The sequence below is a fragment of the Ochlerotatus camptorhynchus genome, unplaced genomic scaffold (assembly GCF_037179485.1).
Source record: "Ochlerotatus camptorhynchus isolate MF236.1 unplaced genomic scaffold, CSIRO-AGI_Acam_v1.1 ptg000094l, whole genome shotgun sequence".
Lineage (NCBI taxonomy): Eukaryota > Metazoa > Arthropoda > Insecta > Diptera > Culicidae > Ochlerotatus > Ochlerotatus camptorhynchus.
In genome coordinates this window covers 5,554,817-5,578,910 of record NW_027040584.1, presented here as the reverse complement: position 1 = coordinate 5,578,910, position 24,094 = coordinate 5,554,817, and the positions used below count along the sequence as shown (strand labels likewise).

The window sequence follows — 24,094 nt, the reverse complement described above, 5'->3', positions numbered from 1 at the left end:
GATGATGATGATGATGATGATGATGATGATGATGATGATGATGATGATGATGATGATGATGATGATGATGATGATGATGATGATGATGATGATGATGATGATGATGATGATGATGATGATGATGATGATGATGATGATGATGATGATGATGATGATGATGATGATGATGATGATGATGATGATGATGATGATGATGATGATGATGATGATGATGATGATGATGATGATGATGATGATGATGATGATGATGATGATGATGATGATGATGATGATGATGATGATGATGATGATGATGATGATGATGATGATGATGATGATGATGATGATGATGATGATGATGATGATGATGATGATGATGATGATGATGATGATGACTGATTCTACCTATTCAAACTCTTTTGTTGATAGATTAACCGTCGAGAAATTTCGTAGCGATGCATTTATATTTTTTTTTTAGCTTACATTGACTGTATATATTACGTAAAATAAGCTTTTCATAATAAGTTAAAAAAATCCTGCTTGTTTTTATAAGAACGGCTACTTTAGTGCCATAGATAAGTGCTGGAGCTAATTCTGTTCTATATAGAAGCTTTCGAACTCCCAACTCGGATGAAACTATTTTCAAAAATCTACGACAATTCTGCTAGTTTTCAAAGCATTCCTACACCTCTGTCTATTGGTTAATTTTCAATTCAGTGCTGCTGTTAGACATACTCCTAAGTATTTAATGCGGTCACTAACCTTAAATTATTTTCCATTCAACATAATCTCTTCTGGTTGTTTTGTTTTATTTTTGAAATATCTAAAATTAATCTGGCTTAAGAGTCTGAACCTTAACCGAAACATCGACAGTTTTTCTTATATCTAGGGCTAAAACTATCAGGTCGTTACCGCTATACCAATGCTCTTCCATTGCTCTTCTTGCCACAAACATCTGATCATCAGTTGATCTTTTACAAGGATTTAAAAAAATCAGTGTAGGTGCACAAGATGACGCGTCATGATACCAGTCGAAAGCTCCAAGACCATCTGGTCCACCTAGAGAAACATTCAACGTGCCTGAAGGATCTGCAGAACATTCGGGCCCTGTTCCACATCGTGGTACAATGGGATCAGTATAAGCCGATCCACTGTGGGGTCACTCAGTGCTCGATCTGACTACTGTTTGGGCACGGTGCCAGAAACTTCCGTATGACATCTCGCTGCAACAAACTGGGCGAACAACATGCTTACGACGGCTGCAAAAGCATGGAGAAAGCGGACTCCAAATGCGCCAACTGTGGGGCAGAACATCGGGCCATCAGCACGACCTGCCCGAAATGAGCGGATTTCTTGGCAATCTGCCAGAAATCCTATACAAATAACCAGCAGGAAGCCGCAGGAAGATACCGGACAACAATCGGCAGAACTTTCCACGGCTCCCGATCCCGGTACTTCTACCGCTGCCTCTCAACAATCGTTTAGCTGCTGTTGCTGCAAACACGAACCAGACTTAATTGGCATCGTGATCAGGAATCAGAACCACAATCCAACGACAACACTCCATACTCACCGGAGCAGTTGATCCCTCTATTCATCCAGCTGTCCAACTCTCTGCGCAGTTGCAAAACCCGTTTCGACCAGATTCAAACCCTGAGCCTATTCGTCATTCAATATGGCCGGGGAAACCATCAGCATCGCATCCAATTGGAACGCTTACTCGCTAAAGAGCAAAAATATCGAGTTCATTTGATTTCCTCAACGAACGAAACATTGACGTCATTACCGAAACGCACCTGAAGCCCGAGATAAATGTCTACCTTCCTGACTTCCGGTTCGTGCGGCTTGATAGAACCAGCTTCGGGGGAGGAGAAGTGGCCGTCGCTATAAGAAGGAACATATACTGCCGACTACTACCAAGTTTTCAGGTGAAAGTCATCGAAGCCGTAGGGGTGAAAGTCTCCACTTCTGTCGGCTCCTTTCTATCATGTTGCGGTCTATTGCCCCAAGCAAGTCAACACCAGAAACGGGTCAGCAGCGGCCCTTCGATGTGACATCGTACTGCTCACTCGGAGGAGTGAGAAGTACATAATTTCTGGTGACCTCAACGCCAAACACCAAGCTTAGAGCAACAGTCACCGCAACCAAAACGGAACCATCTTAAACAATGATCTGCAAGAAGCTCTCTTCAACATCTTGAGCCCAGACACTCCCACCCGGTTGATCCGGTCCAGTGTTCACGCTACCATCGATTACTTCATCACCAACATAGGTAACAACATCGCTCAACCTTTCACCTATCAGGAACTCAGCTCGGACCACTATCCGGTGGTGACCGAAGTTGGTTTCTCCGTGAACCGATTTGAAGCTTCTCGGCGCAACTACCATCGTGCCGACTGGGGTCAGTTCCAACACTGCGTTCCAAGACCAATTGCAATCGCCTTACCAAAATCATCCAAGCCAGGATGGTGAGTCTCAGAACTAATGACTCTGCTAGTAAGATCCGCTCTCTCCCAGATTGTGCTAAGCCGTTCTTGAAACTTACCAAAATGCTTTAAAACAAGTCTAGGCCCATTTCACCACTGATACCGCTGAATTCGGAGTGATTCGCTTCCTTTGTTAACCCCTGTAGAGAAGACTGCAGCGACAGGTCAACACTTCGTCAGCTCCCACAATCTCGGACAGAACAGCATAAGTCCACACGAGGCTGCGGTTGCTGAAAATGCAGCCAACTTTCATCAGATTCTCAACATCTTTCTTGAGGAATCAAAGATCACAGCTGACGAGTTGTTGGCGTATATCAAATCATCCAAAAATATGAAGGCTCCAGGTTTTGACAACATCCTCAAACTGGAAGTCAAACATTTGAGTTCCAGATTCTTCAACCATCTGGCACTGATTTTCAATCAGTGCCTCCGACTTGGCTACTTCCCCTCGGGATGGAAGTTAGCTAAAGTCATACCCATCCGGAAACCTAGGAAGGATTCTTCCTCTCCTTCTAGTTACCGAACCATCCGCGTTCTCTGAGGGTTATCCAAGTTGTTCTAAAGGGCAGTTTACAGCCGGCTTCTAACATCTGCCGAAGAAAACAACATCTTACTCAAGTAGCAGTGTGGTTTTCAAAAAGGTCGATCGACCGTCCACCAACTGACCCGAGTAACAAACATTCTCAGACGGATCAAGGCTGTTTCTAAAACATCTGCTATGGCATTATTAGACGTTGAAAAATGCGTTTGGCAATATCTTGCATGATGGCCTGGTGTACAAGTTCCGGTCTTCCTCGTGAACATCATACAAAATTATCTATCGGACAGAACGTTCCAGGTCTCTCTGAATGGCACGCCATTAACATCGGTGCAGGTATGCCCCAAAGAAGTATCCTTAGGCCCATCCTGTTCAAGCTATTCACCTCCGATATTTCGACTCCCCCTGATGGTGGATCGTTGTCTCTGTTCGCAGATGACACATCCATCGTCTTCAAGGGTAGGGTCATAGGAGCTCTGACTACCGAACTCCAGAGAGGCTTAGATGTCCTGTCTGAGTGCTTCAACAGCTGGATGATCCGTATCGACGTGGTGAAGACTCAGGTCATAATTTGTTCACAATCAAAATCCCTCAGACTTCTTCCGTCTGAGAATAACAAAATTTGCCTAAACGGACAGTGGTGTAGTGGTCTAAAGAGGTAATCTACCTCGGACTGACTCTTGACAGTGGGCTGCTTTTCAGGGAGCACGTTGACAAAACGAAAACCAAGTGCAACATCTTGATAAGTTCATTGTATCCACTTATCAACAGGAAGTCTACCCTGTCCCTGAAAAATAAGCTTGCTATCGAGTACGGTATGCCAATCTGGGGGAGTTGCGTCAAATGACATCAACTTAAACTCCAAAGGATCCAGAACAAGAACCTTAGGATGATTCTAAACAGTCCTCCACAGACGCGAAATTCTTAGGTCCACCAAGTGGCTTATTCCTCTTCGATCCTTGTTTGGACCCTACCCGAGGTAATCCTGTTTGGATATCGATTTGGAAAATTCCTCTTCGATCCTTCAGATTCTTATAGTACTCTGCTTGGAAGTCGATTTGGATAAAAGTTTTACAGTCGCCATGGCGCCTAAGCGCAAAAGAAAAGAGAAATCTCTTGGTTCCCCTTCTGATGAAATTATTTTGAGCAATTAATTTGAATTGCTCATGGATGACGAGAATGATCCATCGTCCATCAAACATTCTAGTAAACTTTCCCGGCTTAATGCCAAGAAGGAAAAGATTCCCCCTATTGTGATAACCACTTCCGATTTCCATGCTCTTTGCACGGAACTTTTGAACTTCGTGAAATTCCAGTTTTCATTGCAAATTGGCCGTCGGGGTGAATGCCGTGTATTGGCTGAAACCTTGGACAGATTCAAACGTCTTCTCAAGTATCTTTCTGAGAAGCAGCACTCATTTTTTTTTATGAAATCTGCAAAACCTACGACTTTATCGGTCCTCTTTTCGAAAATTTGCTTATAGCAGCAAGTTGAAGAATTCTCCTCCCCTAACACGCAAATAACTTCGAGTATTCATTAGGTTTTTGAAATGAAATATTCTCAGTGACGATGAATACATAATCAACAAACGATAATGACAGATAAGACAGTAGAACCTCTCTAATTTGAATCAATATTTAAAGTAGAGTAAAGATAATGAAAAGCAGTGCCTAACAACCTATTTGTAGTGTACCTACATGCTTCCATCAAAATTTAACATAGACACATTAAGGTGATTCCCTGTAGCGTCCATTTTCGTGTTACACTTCGCAATTTTACATGTAAAAATAATGAGGTTTCTGTGAATGCACGTAGCTGAAACTACTACTTGTTGTTTGCTGCGGAGAAGCAAGGAATGTCTGAAATTTTCAAATTTATACACCTTGTAGATCTTGAGATGTGTGCTCTTGAAATTGTGAGGTGTGATGGAAAAATGGACACTGCGAGGAAACACCTTAAGCAACGCTACTTCAGTGTCTGCTTAAGTCCGCATTTTAGCATAACCAGCAAGTATAGGAACGATTGCCTCCATCATGTCTCACCGTAAATTGTTCAACTAAAAATGACTCCTCGTCAGCATGTTTCAAGTCAGGTAGCTGGTTACTATACATAGAAATAAAGACAGTACATTCTTACTCCAACACCGGTTGTGTCCAGTTGTACAAAATTATCACATCCACGCACAGTGATTCAAAGAGGAGCGTATTTTCCTCATACAGCATTCCGGTTTTACCTTTGGTCTTCAGTTTGCCATCCTACTAACACATTCACATCTTTATATAATACACATTGTTAACCGAGTTTATGTGACAGCTAGACAAAAATAAATTACAGTTTTTGATCAACCACGTGCTGCTTAGTTTCAGTTTGTTTGTGCTCAGCAAAGTTGTTTCATTTGACACAATCTACAACTTTGCTCAAGACACCAACATGATTTGAGCAAGTTTGTAAAATTTTAATTTTGCCCTGCCCTTCTAGGTGGATAGATCAGCAATATCTCAGCACCAAACGATAGCCCTTTGAAAATTCTGCAACTCTTCTCAAGACACCATCCTTCTAAAATGTCGTTTTCATACCGAAAAATAAAAAACGCACGTTTTGGGGGGTTTTGAACCACTGTGCCACGTACCGATAAGTTATCGGTGAAATTTCAGCTGGGGCTGACTCGCTGGATGCGAGTTGGGCCCCCAAAAATAAGTAAACCAGAGAAGATGCCACATATTCGGGTTATCATCCTAACAATATGTGGTGTTGCAGAACGATTTGTGGTATCGTTCATGTATGGTGCTCCTTTATTAGGGCGATAGATTGAACTTCCTAGGAAATTTGGGGAAAATCCCGTGGAATTGGTTGATTTCCCGGGATTTTTTTCACCTCTACTATTTCCCGGGAGGCCACCCTCTACTCCCGACAGATTTTGTGAGCTTCCTCCGATTGATTCTTTCAACTTTTGCAGGAGGTTTTTTTTTATCCCAACCGCTCCAAAAACTTCTCATCTGGTTCATTAATTATTTCTCCAATTTTAACGATTGTTCTACATAGAGTAAATTTCCCGGGAATGGTTTCCTGGCCTATTTTGATTGAAAATATATGTTTAACTTTTTCTTATCAGATCAATAAATTAATACTGGGAACCATCGGAATAAGTAGCCAGAGATTGGCCAGCTGAAAATCAAATCAAAATTATAATGATTGTCAATCACAACTCTATTAGGGAAATGGAATAAACTTTGTGGTAAAGCTGTCCCCAGGCGAAAAATGGCAATCAAGGCCACCTCCCAAAAATTTGAGAAGACATAGATCCAGGTTAAGCCAAACCGTCGGCAGACCATCCTTCTCAGAAGCTACCAAATCAGTATATTTCACGATTATCTAAAAATAAATAACACATCAAAGTTTCACCGATTTCTCGATTATTGCTAAACTGCTTCCTCTTCCTTCTCTAATTCGCAGGTTACATCATCTTCCCGCTATCCCGCCGGCGGTCGGTGCCGGTGAATTAAATATTAAGCAACGGGCAAAACTGTTAGCGCCTCTCCGCAACTCCCCCAAAGTCAACCAATTATGGCAATTGGAAACGGCAGCAGTGCGTCAACCACGACGGCATCCATTACAATTAATTACACCGCCACCACCTCGTTCACCGCCAACGTGTATCAGGAAATCTACGTCAATCTGCAGATCGTGAACGGTGATCTGCTCAATTTCAGCGAGCGCTTCGTCGTCGATGCCAACGGGTCGACCGCTGTGGCTCTGCCGTCGACTTCTGCCACCTCCATCGGGGCTTCGGCTCTGGCGGCTGCTTCGTCGAGCTCGTCGTTGCCAACCATTGGAATGGTATCGGGCGGGTTTGAGGCCGCCGTAGAGGACGATCCCGGCAAGGAGTGTGCCAAGATTTGCCTCTCGTGGGATAAGATGTTTCTGGTGGTGCTGTTCTGCACGCTGATTGTCATCACGGTGATTGGCAACACGTTGGTAATCCTTTCGGTGGCCACCACCCGGCGGCTTCGGACCGTGACGAATTGCTTCGTGATGAGCTTGGCCGTGGCCGATTGGCTGGTCGGTATCTTCGTCATGCCCCCGGCGGTGATTGTTTTCGTCGTAGGTGAGTTTCGGTATGGCACTCAAATTTTGCATATTGGTAACAAACTGTTCGTCAAAAGGGCCTAGCTGAAATGAACTTCGTTGATTTTCTCTTCTCGGTAGGACTAACATTTGATGCTTTTGCTAACTAATACGAAATTTCGGGAAATTGGATCTCGTAAGTGTATTAATGCCAAGAGAAAATCGACGAAGAAAATTGCTAGATTTCCTATCATTAGAATGGAATAATGATCCGTTTAGATGAAATGTAATTCCATGCTCGAAGAGCATCTGTTTGGACACGTGTAACATGAATTCATATGATGTGTAAACACACCACAAAGCATGACAGCTGTTCAGACGTTATTATCGCACGCACTCTTCGAAGAATCGATGCTTGATGGGAGGAAAAGTTCTCCAACGCAATCCTATGAATGGTAGAAGTGTGGTAGGCGTAAGCTTCTGCCAATTGCGGATTGGGTTTTTTTTTTCTCAGTAAGTACAACTAGCACAGCAGGTGGCCAAGGTAACCCCAGGAAGGCGGCATAATTGAATGATGCCAGAAAATTACACTCGCATCAATATTTGAGCACGCTTGATCTGGATGATCCCCTGTTCATAGGTGTAGCCAGGGGGAAGGAAGGGGGTTTTAAGCAACAACAAATTCTCATAATTAATTTGCATGAGTTGCAGAACGAACGCAGTTTTTGATGTATAAAGCTGATGTATGGCTGATTTAATGTTTGGAAGTCCTTTAGCTTATATTTAGCTTCAAGTTTTTTTTTTTTTTTTTTTTTGATCAAGGAAATCTAATGGCGTTCAGCTTGATGGCGTAATTCTCCGTTTTATAAAAAAATGGCCTCCCCCATTTCGAACCCTGGCTACGCCAACGCTTCTGTTTAATCAGAGATTGTGATAATGCATATTTAAATTAAATACAAACTCGAGAATACGTTATGTGTTTGCAAATGGAAATTCAGAGGGCGAAAAATGTTGATTGGGACACGATGTAATGGCTTTGAATTTAAGTTGAAAATACCGGTGGAAGTTTACGCAATATCCTGCATTTGCAAATTTACAAGCGAATGCTGAAAATCTGTACACTGTTCGCTAAGATAAATAACAAAATCAGAAAATAAACACGACGCAAGATTATATTTACCATTTGCTGCCCGTTAAATTTAAGATTCAGGGTACAGTTGGCAGTTTCAGCAACAACGACTTCAGTCGGATTGGATTGACTCCATTGGAAATTTAACCGACCTGGGGCCTCGTTGCTGAAGTCTGAACGAAGCATCTTTTTTTTTGTATCAACGGTTGTATGAAGAATAAGGTTTTCGACTTGTGAAATGAGGCCTCTGTTTTTTCGCCGACCATCTTGCATCATTTTTAATTCGTTTGACAACTGCACTGCTACGAACTCTGCCTCACGCATCTGCCGCCTTCATCGGCCGTTGCGTCGAGTTTCGGGATGATCGGGATGAACCACCGCTATTTATATGGCTGTCCTTCAACTCTTCAAGCTGATTTTCTGTGGATAACTAGTTTAAAGTTAACATTAATCACATAAAAAAAAATCAGCGTAATTGGTTGAAGGACAGCCGAGAAACATTTATGGGTTCACGGTAACACCCATCGCTTTATATGGATAGTGTCGTCGACATCCCTCGTTGCGGTGAATTGTTAGCTAGAAAACAAATATTTCTGATCACCTGATGGCCTTTGAAAATTTTTCGAAGCCACCTTGCATCATAATAGAATGTCCGAGAGATGTGATTTGAGTTGATGAATAGTGTGAGATCTTCAGTACAATAGTGCCTGTTCAACCTGAAGTCTTGAAACAAATATCATGGAATAATCTCTAAACTGCCGTGTTCAGAAAAAAAAACCTGTGAGATGCAATATGGATTATGGGATACTTGGATATCTTCAGAATCAATGATGGTGTTATTTAAAATAATTTCTGAGCAACCTGGAATCTTCGAGAATGTCTTGGAGATGTAATTTAAATTGTTGGGTAGTTGAAGATTTTCAGAATGATGCCTAATCAAGCTGAAGTCTCATACAAATATTTTGAGAATATTTTGGAGATCTATGATCAACTAAAGGTCTTGGAAATAATTTTTGAGAAACCTGGAATCTTGAGAGGATACGTGGGAGATATGATTAAAATTATTGTGCAGAAGAAGATCTTCAACATTTTTATGAAAAATCTTGACCAACCTGAAGTTTTGAACAAGCATCCTGAGAACATTTCAAAAATCCCCAATTACTTGGATGTCTTTGAAAAAATTCTGAGCAATCTGGAATTTGAGAGAATAGCTGGAAGATGTGATTTGAATTGATGATCAGTTGTAAATCTTCAGAATGATCAGCCGATCAAGCTGAAGTCTTGAAAAAATATTTTGAAGAATTTCTGGAGATCTATGATAACCTGGAGTTTTTTTAAATAATTTTTGAGTAACCCTAATATTGAGCTTGAGCTTGAGCTTGAGCTTGATTGACCGCCCACGGTTCCTACTCTGTTATTGCCAGATCAGCTGTAATTCCACAGAGAACCAATAGACGATGCTTGGGACTAGCAATCATCCTCAATGTGTAAAAACTGGTGATCTTAAATTAGGCAATACCAGCGCCGGCCGCGCCCGAACACAGGTCAAGAAAGGAATGGGAAGGATTGTGTTGACATGACACTCGCTTTGATGGAAGCCGAGAACACCTCTGCACTTCCACGAGGAATCACTGGGATGTTGGATAAGAGGGTTGGGTTTGCAGCAGGGTTCGTTTTGGTAAACGATAAGCTGAATTGATGTCCTAACGATCATATAACGCGAAGGAGCTTGGGACTAAACTCACGGTCTTCTGCTCAATAAGCAAAAACGTTTGCCACTAGGCATACGAGCACCTTTTTAATCACCGAGTTGCTGTTATTACCATGTAGTCATATTAACAAATAAAACGATTAACGAATCTTGAATGTGGAAGGGCCTGAGATTACACTCATGATGTTCTGCTCAGTAAGCAAAAACGGTTGCTCTAAGGCCACCGAGCCCCTCATATCACATAATACCGTTGCTCAAATTTTTGTATCCATTCAAACCCGGAACCAACGACAACAACGAGTTTCGTAAAATACCCGATACACAAGCGATTTTACCATAAATCTCTTTGATATGTAAGGACCTGGGACCGCGTTTTTCTGCTCAGTAAGCAGGCCACTGTAACCGACGATCTTTCAAATCCGAAAACTAAAAACTACGAAAAAGTACTTAGGCCTTCATTAAGTTCCACTTTCACGCGACGTTCTATGACAGGGTCCTATTCAGGACTACATATGAAAAATCCAAATCTGACCAACGCCTACCCTAAACCTAAACCTGTTCTAATCCACCTGAAATTACTAACGAATGGAAGACTTTGACTACCCAGCCATGAAATAGTCTCATTCCGTACCTTATGGCAACTTGATGAGTCTATTGCGCTCATCTTCTGGCACTACCCAGGGGAGACTTGGTCCTGTACCCAATGCTTAACTTATCTGCATTCCACTCAGCTACTCGCAATTTCTTGTGATATAGTGGGCGGAATATTATTATATGAGACAATTCAATGCAGACGTCTTTCCAAATTTGGCAGATCGACAGATAATCGGTGAGTTACCACGATAGTTGCTATTCAACAACTCGACAACGTTCCATCGTCAACGCCTGCTATGAGAATTTCCCATTTCAGACGCCAACGAAATGACGTCTTCGAGCTATCGATCAACTACCCTGGTTATCGCTTGGTACCTAATAGCACGATGCTAGAAGGCGAACCGGAAGAATCGATGAGCTACCTCTCCCCCATTTTTTTTGAGTAACCCTAATATTTGAGAGAAAAACTGGGAAACGTGACTACAACTGTTGGGCAGTTGAAGTTCATCAGAATAATACATGATCAAATTGAAATCTTCAACAAATAACCTGATGACCTCTTGGGTTCTAGAAATTTGTTCAAGACTTCAGGTTGGTCAGGATTTTTTATAAATAATCTTAACAGTCCATCATACCACGTAGGAAGATCAAAGTGTTGGAAATCAGCTTGAACCCCTCGCACTACAACCCTGGGATGGTCATCATCTTTACATACAGTCCACTATCCCTTGTGTCGTTGGCTACAACTGCACTATATCCAGAACAGATAGGCAGGAGCTCGTTGTTCACGGTGTGGTGATCTCAGCAACATCTACCAAACACACATAGGCTATGTGGTGGTAAGTTACGAACGGCCTGCGGGAGAGAATAATCGGTCGTTATCTCTTATCGAGATCGTGGCCAAGAGATCGATCTGTTCGAGCGGGATGGAACTTGCGAACCCCAAATTCATCGCTAGTGGCTATCGATTCGTCGGTGAAAACGGTTCAATCTGGGGAACCATACTTGGTTTTACACTTATGACTAGAGTTAAGTAGTAGTAAATAAATATTAGTGTAATCGTGTTAGTGCAATAAACAAGAAAGGCCCCGGAACCCTATCAAACGGGGTAATTAGGAGACCATACTCAAACTGCAGAGGAGAAGCCTTATTATGAATGCGTCATCCCTATGGAGCCATAACGGTTGGTGAAACCCCAATTTCATGTCGGCAGAGCTATCGGAATCGACACAAAGTTCTCCATCAAATCGACTGGATATTGCTAAAAGGCTGTTCATTAACTACATAGACAGTTTTTTTTTATTCTTGACCCCCCCCCCCCCCCGCCCTTCGTAGACAATTGTACAAACAAACAAAATTATGGGCCGTGGATAATTGCCAACCCCCCCTAAATTGAATCAGGTGTATCAAGTATTGTTATGAAAATCTCCAACCATACAACAATCGAAATCTCAATGCTTAAATATTCTCCATAACCATAACACTCATATAATTTTCTAGGTAATCAATAATCTTCGTAATTTGGATTTATTTTTTATATTTTTCGATTTCTGGTTTATCAGGTTTTATTCTGAAGACCATAAATTGTCGAAATCAGTAAAGCCAAAATCAGAGATCGATCATCTTAATAAAATCCTCTGAATATACAGTGAAATCTCCTTTACTCGATTTCTCCCTAACTAGATGGAAATCCAGGTTACTTGGACCGTTCTCCACATATAAAATTTCCCAAATTTACCTCCCTAACTCAATGGTCCCTTCAATATCGATCGAATTAGGAAGAAGTGACTGTACAATCATTTGAATAAGATTTGCATTAACATCTAGAGGGATGTTAGTTCAAGACTTCTGGTTCACCAGGTATTTTTATGATGATCGGATTTCGGTAGTTTCTATAATACCTAGCAATGAGAAATGATTGGAAACTAATAAGGTATTTTTCTGTAGATCGCTAATAGATCATCATTTCAACATTTATTGGATATTTAGTCATAATGCCATGTTGACAAGTAATTTTATAAAGATCTCCGTGAAGTCATCTGGTTGTATGTTCAAAACTTCATGTTCATCAGGTGCTATACTGAAGATCTTCATCTGCCAAGTAATCCCAATCTCATGTTGCCCAGGTATTATTTAAAAAATCTTTAGGTGCTTAAATCTATGTAAAATTCTCTAGATGCTTTTACAAGATTTCAGGATCATTTGCAGTAAGGAGTTGTCAGGTGGTGTCACGGGGAAAGTTATTTTCCCCAAGCTCATTATTCACTCTTTATAAATACTATCTTGCTCAAAATTTACGATGCCCATAACTGAACTCACTGATACCGCCTAGAATATGAAACGCCCCTCTTTTGGTTGGCTTGCCATCCCTTATGAAGAAGTCGGCACTCATCTAATGCTTTGAAGCCACCCATAATTTTGAATGGATCCATGAAAATTAGAGTGAGTCATGTCTGCATAGTGGATCACAACGCCTAGCTTCCCACTGGTCTTTAGATGTGTATTTAGGTCCCCAAAAACTGCCAAATTTTAACAAACTTGGATTTGATCTGGATTTGCAGGAGAATTTTAAAATATCAATTTTTTTAATGATCTCAAATTTGACCAAACCTTGAACTCAGATTGATAATACTATGCAGAACAACTTTGTCTAAGATCTCAAATCGGTTTTTAGACTTCTACACGTCATCCCCGTTCGAAAAATACCCATGTTCTAGGATATTTGATAGTATTTATAAAACATATGGCCACCATCTTAAATTCCAATCTGGCAGCGGACTTCGAATTTTGACATCTATACATCGTCCTCGTTCCGCAAATAGCCATATTTCCGTTGGGAATACATCCATATTGTAGGGTATTTGACAGTGTTTATAAAACAGCATCGATATCTGGCCTCTATTCCGGCCCCCTGTTCCGGATATATTCACGTTGCACAGCAACATCCTATATGGGTAGGCTTTTGCGACATATAATATTCAGGAAGTTCGCAAGTACACTAGCAGCACGTAGTGAGAGATTTCTAAACTAATATGAACACCATTCGGAAGATAGTGGTCACCTGAATCGCTCTGCTCAAAACAGTCACCTTCTATATGGCCACGATCTCGAGATACAGATTATACAGGAAGTTCATGTGCACAATAGTGCCACATAGTGAGAGAGTTTTGAACTAATATGACCACCATCGAAAAGGACTTGGCAACCTGAACAACTTTGATTAAGACACTAATCTTCTATATGGCAAGGATCTCGAGATAGAGCTTGTACATGAAATATAAGAACACACTAGCGCCGCATAGTGTGAGAGTTCTAAATTAATATAGCCACCATCCGACAGAACTTGATCACCTGAACAACTTTGCTCAACACAGTAACCTTCTATACGGTCAGTATCTCGTGAAAGACAGGAAGTACAGGTGCACACTAGTGCCACGTAGTGTGAGAGTTATAAACTAATATGGCCACGATTCAAGATAACTTGGTCACCTGAACATCTTTGCTCAAGACAGCAACTTTCTACATGGCCAGGATCAAGAGATATTCTATGTTGGACTCAAATTCTATATAATATATCACAGGTCAGTTATGAGAAAGTGAAGCGCCTCTAGTGGCGTAGTTACCAACTAAACCTGAATCAAACAACACAGGCTTGTTGGTCTTACTTAGTATAACAACTTTGTCGATAGCAGTATTGCTTTAAATATTGAAACAAATGAGAGAATCCACAACAGACAATATTAGTGAAAATCCCATAAGCTGTGTTAATCACGGATAGCCCGGCAATAAGGATTCCTGACTATTAGACTGATGCAAAATTTGACTTTTTCGCTCCACAGTGCTTAAATGGTTTCAAATCGGGTCCTGATTAGCCTCCCAAAGTTACTACTCAATTTGTTAGAAACAGACTTCGCACAAGCCATTTGGAGTTTACATGTAAATTAATATGGGAAAGCTCAACTTTCTGTTCATTGCCTTCTAGTCGTTTTCCATATTGAGCTACGAAACAGTTCGATAGCAATTCTCATAGAAAATTTTCTCAGCTACAACTTTGCTGAAGATCGTTTCTATGTAAAACGAGACAGGAAAAAGTTATTAATTATTTAAGAGATTGGTAAACTTATGACATGATCATGCAGCTGCTCTGTAGGCAACACTGTATTTTGCAGTGTGACATAGTAGCCATGATTTTTGTGTCCTATTCAACGACCCAGAAACACCAATGTTGCCTGTTGAGCAGTTGATTGAGCATGATCATAAGACATCAGCGCATTGAACCATTGATAACTTTCGATCCTTGCATTTAATCAAAAAGTGGTCTTCAGCAAAGTTGTAGCTGGAAAAACTTCTTACAAGTACAGTTGAAAGTTTTTGAAGCAGACCGATATGGTGAATTTTTAGATAGACATGAACAAACAATCTTGGATTTACCATAGTAATTCCCAAACTTCAAATGGTTTGTGCCATCTCAGTCTCTTACCAAATGGGTTCAAATTTTGAGGGGTTGGTCAGGATCCGATTTGGAATCGTTTAAGTATTGTGGAGCGAAAATTTCAAATTTTGCATCACTCTACTGACTATACACCGATAGTTAGCAGCTTTCAAATCTGTTGCACTTCTGCATAAAGTTCTTTGTTAATTGAGTTTAATGAAATTGAATAGAATTATAATCCGTAAGTTTCCAATGAGTATATTTCTCTTAGTAACTGATTCCAAACAGGTTTAATTTTATAGATCGCTAAATATTATAAGTCCGCTGCAGTAGTGCCACGTAGTGAATCATTAATGATCACGAGGTATGTTATCTGTAAATAGAAAATTTATACTTTTCCGATTATCATTAAAGTGTTAACCTGATTTGTGCTTGCCTGTAAATTGTTCTGGTCGTCCTTCCTGGAATACCCGATTATCAGGAGGCAAAGAGAGAAAAACACCGAAATTGTAAGATTAGATTAGTTTACGTACCGTGAATTTGTTCTTAATTATATAATTTAATGAATTATAGCTTTAAAGCTACTGAGTCAGCAACCAAAAAGAAGGTGTTCGTTCCGACCAGTGTTGGGAAAATATCAAAAAGTCAAATTTCACCAATGCCCAAGATCAGGCTTGATTTTCATCCACAAAAATCAACAACCAAACAACTGCGGTTGATTTTGCAAGCTGTGATGTTGCACATTGGAATATCAAGCTATCAAAACTGACCAGCTGCAAAGCTCTCCAAACTGTGGTGAGATTGAGTTTCATGATTTTTGCTTTACACCCGAACGCAACCGAAATTTCCATAACGGCTGGCAGCAGTCCCTTCAGGTCTGCCATCGGTGAAGAGTAAAAAGAGATAGCAAATTATACTTTCTCTTTCTAAGAAAGCGATGTGCAACGGAATAATTGTGTTGTCGAGTCAACTCTCAGCTTGATTTTTGCACGTTGTGAACAGTCTCGCAATATCAATAGAGCTTGTAAAATCAATATCAAGCATGATATTTTGTTCCAATATCACGTGTGATCTTGTGAGCATGGGGGAGCGGAAAAATATTATTTGATTGATGGTTTTACCAACACTGGTTCCGACTTACAGGAACATTATTTAAAGATTTTCGTCCTGAGTTAGATGAAAATTTGCCCGTCGGAGTTTCTGCATCGGTTCTGCAAACCTACCTGAAGGAGTAAAAATGCACTATAACCTCCAGTTTGTAAATCGAATTAGTGTGTAAAACAAAGCTCGTTAGTTGGGATTAACTTCGTTTGAATGGGGGCGACCCCGGCGTAGTGGTTGGAATCCATACCTCTCACGTCAAAGTCACGAGTTCAAATCTCACCCGCAGACAAGTCACGAATGACCCAAGAGCGTTAAAGTGATTTTAATAATAATAATAATAATAAAATACTTCGTTTGAAAACTTTTTTGAAAATATTGTCAAATACCCCACAATATTCACATTTTTGGAATCGGAGTGACATGTCACAACCGGAAATCTATGTTTGACGCCATTTTGAAGTCCAAGATGGCCGCATCCGGCTAGAGAAAAACTGGGAAATACTGTCAAATATCTCACAATATGTATATTTTTGGAATCTGAGTGACGCGTAGGGTCTGGAAACGCCATTTTGAAAATCAAGATGGCAGCTTCCGGTTATATACAAATTAAAAAAAGACATTAAATACCTCACAATATGGGTATGTTTGGAATCGGGCGATGTGGTGATGTCTGATGCTATTTTTAAATCAATGGATGCAACTCCGTTATTGCCAGCTGTAATTACACAGAGAACCAATAGACGTTCTATTTCGTTGGTGCCGCGTAGTGAGAAAAAAAAATCCAAAATTCTGTCCACCAACCATGAGGAACTGAAAAACTTTGCCGGAGACAACAATTTCCCAGATGGAAATTATTTCAGAATATAACATAAACAAGGAAATCACAAATTCAAGCACACTAGTGCCACGGAGTGAGAAAATTCCAAACTTCGGTCCACCAACGATAAGGTTTTGATCCACTGAACAACTTCCTAGATAACGAGGATTCCAAGATATCATAAAAACAAGGGCATCATTAATTCACGCACGCTAGCGCCGCGTAGTGAGAAACTTCGTCGAAGAAAGCAACTTTCAGGTGGCAAGGATTTCAAGATATAACACGAACTAGGAAATCACAAACTAAAGCAAACTAGCAACGCGTAATGAGGAAATTCCGAACTTCTGTTCACCAATCATTAGGTCTTGATCCACTGAAAAACTTTGCTGAAGACAGTAACCTTCTATATGTCAAGGATCGCGAGATATTCCATGTTGGTCCCTATTAGGTCAAATCCCATATCCCTCGTGTAAACGGAATCATTCGAGACCAACATAAATGGAATTCGTGCAGACCGAGTTTGCGTTCTTCGGGGGTAGAGTGTATGCCCTAAAAAGTACATGAATTGTTGCCGGACTGGACTCAAACCACGAACGTGGTGATTATCAGACCTGTGTTTTCTCCACTGTTCTCTCCGTGCTTCGGAATATGAATATAGTACGATATCTTGATTTCGTACTTTCCAGCTGAACAGGAACGGATCATTTAATGTTCCAAATGCACAATTCTACCGGCAGAGGGACACAACAACGCCATCTGTTATTTTTGCTGCGAACTTCGAAGCTTCCTACAATTCGTCACAGATGGCACTGTATATAGTGAATGTACGTGAAATAAAGGGCCTAACTGCGAAAGATGCTCATCTTAATATTATTTTTGAAATGAATTTTAGTTGCAAATGTTGACACATGAATTATATTCCAGTGAGCGAACGTCTGGTGTACTACTCGAGAGAAAAGTATTTAGCAATTACACGGATTTCAGTCGAATTTGAATTTCAGATTTTAGGTCTGGTGTGACTTTCACACGGATTAGATCCACTTAATCTGAATTCAAATTCAAAGTGCTTTTAACATAATCATTGCAAGAATGCTGTGGCTTTATTAAACAGCAGTGTTTGATGAAATTTTCTGAAGATCTGTTTCAGGAATTCCCAAAACGTATTTGAGTACAAATCTTCAACAGCTTTAAAATAGGCAGATCCTCTCTGAAGCTCTTGTAAGATCTCTGAAGGTCACTGATCCTATCTGTTAATTTTGCCTATTCGTCAAACTTCTCAGGACTTCTTCAAGCTTAGTTCTCCTTCTTTCCATAATCTTCCCGAATATCTTAGAATTTATATTAGAAGTTAAGCAAAATCCAGACAAGTTGGAAAAGCTTCATAGAAGTTTTGTGCACTTTAAGATGTCTAGCACATTCAGTTCCTGCACAGGTCTGTGGTGTTCAGAGAAAGGTAGTGAAATTTATAGAAGCATAAGGAACTTAATTTTTGTTTAGAAAATCTCAGAAAGACTCAGGAAACACCTCAATTTCGCTCTGGAGTGCAGAAATCTCCTCCGGAAACGATTCCCTCTGCGACACACGGACTAGTGATAGCATAGCTTCTTGGAGACCAGCGTGACTGAGGTACCCATTGCGTCTTTCTTCGCGATGGTGACAGTTGTGAATGAAGCGACGAATCCATGCAACTTTACGGATCAGCGTAGATAGAGAGGAATGAAGTGAAAAGTTGTCGCTGATTGGCTTGGACTGTGCTGGAATTGCGACTGCACTTTGCTCTTCTAGCAGTGATTGATCAAAATCTTCCTCAGGACTTCCCGGCCAGGTGCTGCGGTCTCGACGCAGCCATGGTGGACCTTCAAACCAAATCATGCTATACTGAAGCTGAGCCGGTATCATCCCTCGTGAAATGATGTCAGCTGGGTTCTCCAAGCCAGCGACATGATTCCAATCGAAACCCTTCGTAATGTGCTGAATCTCGGACACGCGATTCGCTACGAACATCTGCCACCTCGATGGCAGCGAAGATAACCAATGCATTACGATTGTCGAGTCTGCCCAGAAGCTTGCGGTGTGCGGAATACGAATGCTGTGCTTGACCTTCTCGTACAGATGACTGAGGAGCAGTGCGGATGACAGCTCGAGGCGAGGGGTGGTTAACTTCTTCTTGTTGCGCTTGAGATCCTCCAGTGGTGCTACTCTCGATTTGGAAATCAGCAGCCGAACTTCTACTGAGCCATCCGACAGCGTACAACGCATGTAGAGGCATCGTATGCCTTGTCTGATGCGTCACAGAAACCGTGCAACGCGACCGAAATTTCATCAGATGTGTATCCTATCCACCGAGGAATTGAAAACGACGATAGAGCTGTCAAATTCATCCTATACTCCTGCCAAAAGTTCTGCATCGCTTCGGGCAGTGGTTCATCCCAACCGCACTGCTGCTTCCACAATTCTTGGAGAAATATCTTGGCAATGACGACAACTGGACCCATCAATCCTAACGGGTCAAACAGACGAGCTGCTTCTGCGAGAACGACGCGTTTCGTGAGCACTGCTTCGTTGTCCCACTTAGGAGAATGGTATCGGAAATTGTCTGAATGCGGCTCCCACAATTATCCCAAAGTTTTCACTGGAGAAGTTGAGGAATCAAGCTCTAAAGTGGCACGATCATCGAGGAGATCGGATGGCAATTCGGCTAACAATTCCTTGCAGTTGGAGTTCCACTTTCGCAGGTTGAATCCACCTGATGAAGTTAGCGTGATCATTTCCTTTGCCAGCTGCTTCGCTTCTTCGACGTTGCCCGCTCCAGTCAGCATGTCATCGACATAAAAATCTTCCTTCAACACCTTAGCTGCGCGAGGATAAGCGAGAGCTCCTTCTTCTGCCAGTCGCTGTAAGCACTTTGTCGCCAAGTATGGTGCAGATGCAGTCCCGTAAGAGACTGTTGCTAACTCGTAAGTTCTCGGTAGACGATCCGCTGTAGACATCGATCGAGTAGATAGATGAGTATCATACGATACATTTTTTCCACAATGGCTATGCGGAACAAACGGAATCGGAGTGTGATGGCGATCAAATCCTCTTGAACTACAGGTCCAACCATTAGCGCATCGTTGAGCGATACAGCGTTGCTGGTCTTACAGGACGCGTCGAAAACGACCCGTAGCTTCGTTGTTATACTATCCAGTTTGAAAACTGCATGGTGAGGAAGATAGTACACGGGAAACTGCTCTTTGACGTCCGGAACTTGCACCATGTGACCAAGTCGCTCGTACTCGTGGATGAAATCTGCGTACGCTGCCTTCAACTCGGGATTCAACTGGAACCACCTCTCCAAGCCCAACAATCTCCTTGTCGCTATGTTTCTGGACTCGCCGAGCTTATTGATGATGAATTCACGCTTTGGAAGTGTGACGATAAATCTGCCTGTTGTTTGATCGAAGAATGCTTCAAACGCCGTCTCCTCTACCGATTGACTACTACTGGAACGACAGGTTTCTATCTGTTCTTGCAGGTTTGCAAGTGTGCACGAATACGACAATGTGCGATGCATCGTACCTGGTTGATCGGCTGTTCGACCGGAAACCACCCATCCGAAGACCGTATTCTGCAGTGTAGGGCCTTCATCTCCAACCTTCTCACGACCATCAGAGAGCAGATTGATAGTGTTCTGCTCCGATTATCATACCAATGCGACCTGGTTCGTGGAACTGGGGATCCGCGAAGGTGATATTATGCGGGAGCGTCCAGTGGTTCACGTTGATTCTTCGTGCTGGCAAGGTTGCTGTTAACTCTGGCAGGACGTAGAAATTCATCTCCTCACGATACGATGATATTTCTTGAGACCGAGGTAGAATAGCTGCCTTAACTACCTTCCGGGCTACGACGACTGAACCACCGATTCCTTGGACTGACAGGTGTTCAGGTGAAGCTCGAAGCTTCAGTTTACTGGAGGAGTTCGTCGTCATGAAGCAGAATTGGGAGCACGAATCTAGTAACGCTCGAGCTAGTCGTGAGCTACCGTAGCTATCTTTAACACACACAATGGCGGTGGACAGTAGAATATCTTGTGTGGATAGTGTATTGGTTGGAAGCGCGATAGTGTTCTGGGTTGTGCATGATTGGTTTGTGGTGGACAAAGGTGCAGTGTTATGCGAGTGTAATACGGGAAGAGAACTTGTAGACTGGTGAGCGCTGTGAGCGTGTGTTTGTTGGTTCTGGTCTGGTATTTGTGTCTGTGGTTGTTGTTGATAACCAGCTGGAGGTCTACTTTGCTCTTGTGGGACGGAGGATGTATTTCTAATAGCGCTAGACTGCTGTGATTCTGGGTGCAACTGATTACAGTGGTGGCACACGCCCTTGCTGCAAAATCGTGCTTGATGTCCTGGCGATAGACAGTTCAAGCAGAGTCTGCCTTTTTTCACAGCATCACTGCGTTCATGTACTTTCAGCTTCAAAAATTTCACGCAGCGAAAAGCGGAATGAAATCCTTCCCCACAAAACGGACACTTGTTCGATGACTTGATTGCTGAGTTGCTGATGGATGGCTTCGATCGTTTCTCTGGAATCGGGGTAGATTTGGCAGGAGCAACGGACTGCAACACGGAGCAATGATCTCTTATTTAGGACAGAGACAGGGGGAGCAAAGCAAAACCATCAACAGCAGCGAAAGAATGCAACCAAGCAGATAACCATAAATCAGTGAAAAGCCAGCAGAAATTTAAGACCAACCGCAATAGAAAACACAGTGGCTAAATGGATATCTACAATTCCGGTATGGGATGAAAAATACTCGCATGCATTTAGAGGATCGATTTATTCAGCGAATTGTTTATTACTACTGGATACTGATCGGTAATCTTCTCCTATCTGTTGCTTGCGATCGTGATGTGAGAAATAGAGAGTGAGTGCCTATTGCTGTGTGAAGTGTGTGATAAGATTGGTGATAACAGAGATAGTGTGTTGCTGTATAACGATTTAGTGTAGGGTGACCATGTTCTTATTTTGTGCCAACAACGTTTTTCAGATGAATTTTAGAAGAGTTCAGTAAACAATAGGGAAGTCTGAGAAATTTGAGAGAAACCTTCTGGATTTGAAATACGATCAATGGACTAGAAGGATGCCCTACGTCAAATTGCATCACGGAAAAAACGCTGTAGAAAATTACCTAGTTGAAAAATCCTTTTCAAACTTTCGGACAATAAAAAATAACCCATTAGTAATTGCACCATTGCTCCATTTCACCTTACGCTTGACTCTACTCATTAGGTTCTGTACAACATTTGACTGCAGCTTATTCTGTACGGAGACCCACTTTTTCTTCAAGTCTTCCTCAGATTTGACCTCCTTGGGATGTTTCCGTAGTGCCTCCTTCATAATAGCCCAGCATTTTTCGATGGGCCTTAATTCCGGTGCGTAAGGGGGTTCATGTCCTTGGGTACGAAAGTACGTACCACTCCAGGACAACTTTGGAATAGTGGCACGAAGCCAGACCGGCCAGAAGATCGTAGATCGAAGATCGTGTTGCTTCAACAGAGGAAGCAGACGCTTCTGTAGACACTCCTTGAGGTACATAGATCTCCCTGTTTACAGTCCCGGTAGTCACATGGGCAGATTGCTTGCAGATCATGTATTTCTTGGCAAACTTTGAAAGTTTCTGCTTCCTTACTTCCTCCGGAACATCAAACTTGTGCTGAGCGGTGAAGAACAGTAGCCCCGAAAGCTGCCGGAAGTCCGCCTTGACGTAAGTCTCTTCAGCCATGATGAGACAATGAGGCTTCGTCATCATCTAGGTGTACAGTTTCCGGGCCCGTGACTTTCCCACCGTATTTTGCCGTTCGTCCCGATTTGGAGGCTTCTGCACTTTGTACGTATGTAGTCCCTCCGGGTCATTGGCTCTCTGAACGAAAGACTTGGACAGTTTCAACTTTTTGGCCACATCCCTGACCGAAGTATTGGGATTCCGCTTAAACGCTTTCACGACATGCTTGTGATCCTGATCACTAATAGAACATCCATTCTGACCGCATTTCTCCTTCCGTTCGATGCTCAGAGTTTCGTAATAACGTTTAATCACACGACTCACCGTTGACAGCACGATTCCGAGTTTTTTTTTTCCGATGTCCCGATGAGAGAGTTGAGGATTTTCCAGGTACTTGCACAAAATCAATTCGCGACGTTGCTTTTCGGGTGACGCCATTTTTTCCAACTTTAGAAAAACTTGCAGCGATAAATAAACAGTGTAAACAATACACTCTAAGCTACTTCTATCCAAATTTTGAAGAGAAAATACTCAATGGATAATTTTCTACAGTGGTTTTTTCCGTGATGCAATTTGATGTGGGACACCCTTTGTCTATATGTTTCATGTTAATAAATGGTGCATAGTAATGGTTTCGAAAATGTTCATACGACTATGAAGTTTATACTAGAACACCGAGGAATTTCTTAACTGTTGGAGTCGTAATTGAGAATCAATACCCCCATTGACCTATTCCTCCGTGCAGTGGAATACCACAGCTTTAACCGCATCGAAGGATAATTCCGACGATCCGACAGTTTCACGTTCCCCCTGGAAGATGAGCTTAGTTCATAAACCATCATCTCTTCTATTGCAGACAAATGGCAGCTGGGCTGGATACTCTGTGATATTTGGATATCGCTCGATGTCCTCCTTTGTACGGCATCGATCCTCAGTCTGTGTGCAATCAGCGTCGACAGGTACAGTATCCAAAACTCATCCGTACAGGAATCCTCCGCCGTTGTTTTTTTTTCTCAACTAATTGAGTAGATTGTTAGTAAGTGATTAGAGTCAGATTGACACTAATCACATTCAGAGAATCACCTCAATTGGGTAGAAAACAGACGAGAAACTAGAAACTTTTTGATTTGATTTCCATCCCATTCGCAGATATCTGGCCGTGACTCAACCACTGACGTACTCGAAGCGGAGGCGCTCGAAACGGTTGGCCCTGCTGATGATTTTCGTCGTATGGCTGGTGGCACTCGCCATCACGTGCCCTCCTATTCTGGGCTGGTAAGATTTCGGGAAATCAATTTCAACTTGCATGCACCTGTCAGGAATAATGAACCACACTCGCATTTACTTTGGGTACACTCCAAACCATTCGATAAGCAACAGAAGAAAGAAGCAAAACAACAACATTCAAATCAAATCTACCGATGCGGAACGCTTAATATTCTCCGCAGGCGAAGCAAACGAAAATCCCCATTCC

At 41.9% G+C, this 24,094-nt stretch overlaps 1 protein-coding gene across 1 annotated transcript in view; it reads left to right on the top strand.

Annotated features, from left to right (window-relative positions):
• The window catches only part of LOC135698757 (probable G-protein coupled receptor No18), a 106,042-nt gene that overhangs the window by 56,862 nt on the left and 25,086 nt on the right, over positions 1-24,094 (top strand). Inside the window, exons 2-4 of the mRNA XM_065218885.1 lie at positions 6,458-7,109; positions 23,477-23,579; positions 23,770-23,895. Of these exons, the coding sequence (XP_065074957.1) occupies positions 6,569-7,109; positions 23,477-23,579; positions 23,770-23,895 (770 nt within the window). The 5' untranslated portion in view covers positions 6,458-6,568. The remainder of the gene's footprint in view (positions 1-6,457; positions 7,110-23,476; positions 23,580-23,769; positions 23,896-24,094) is intronic.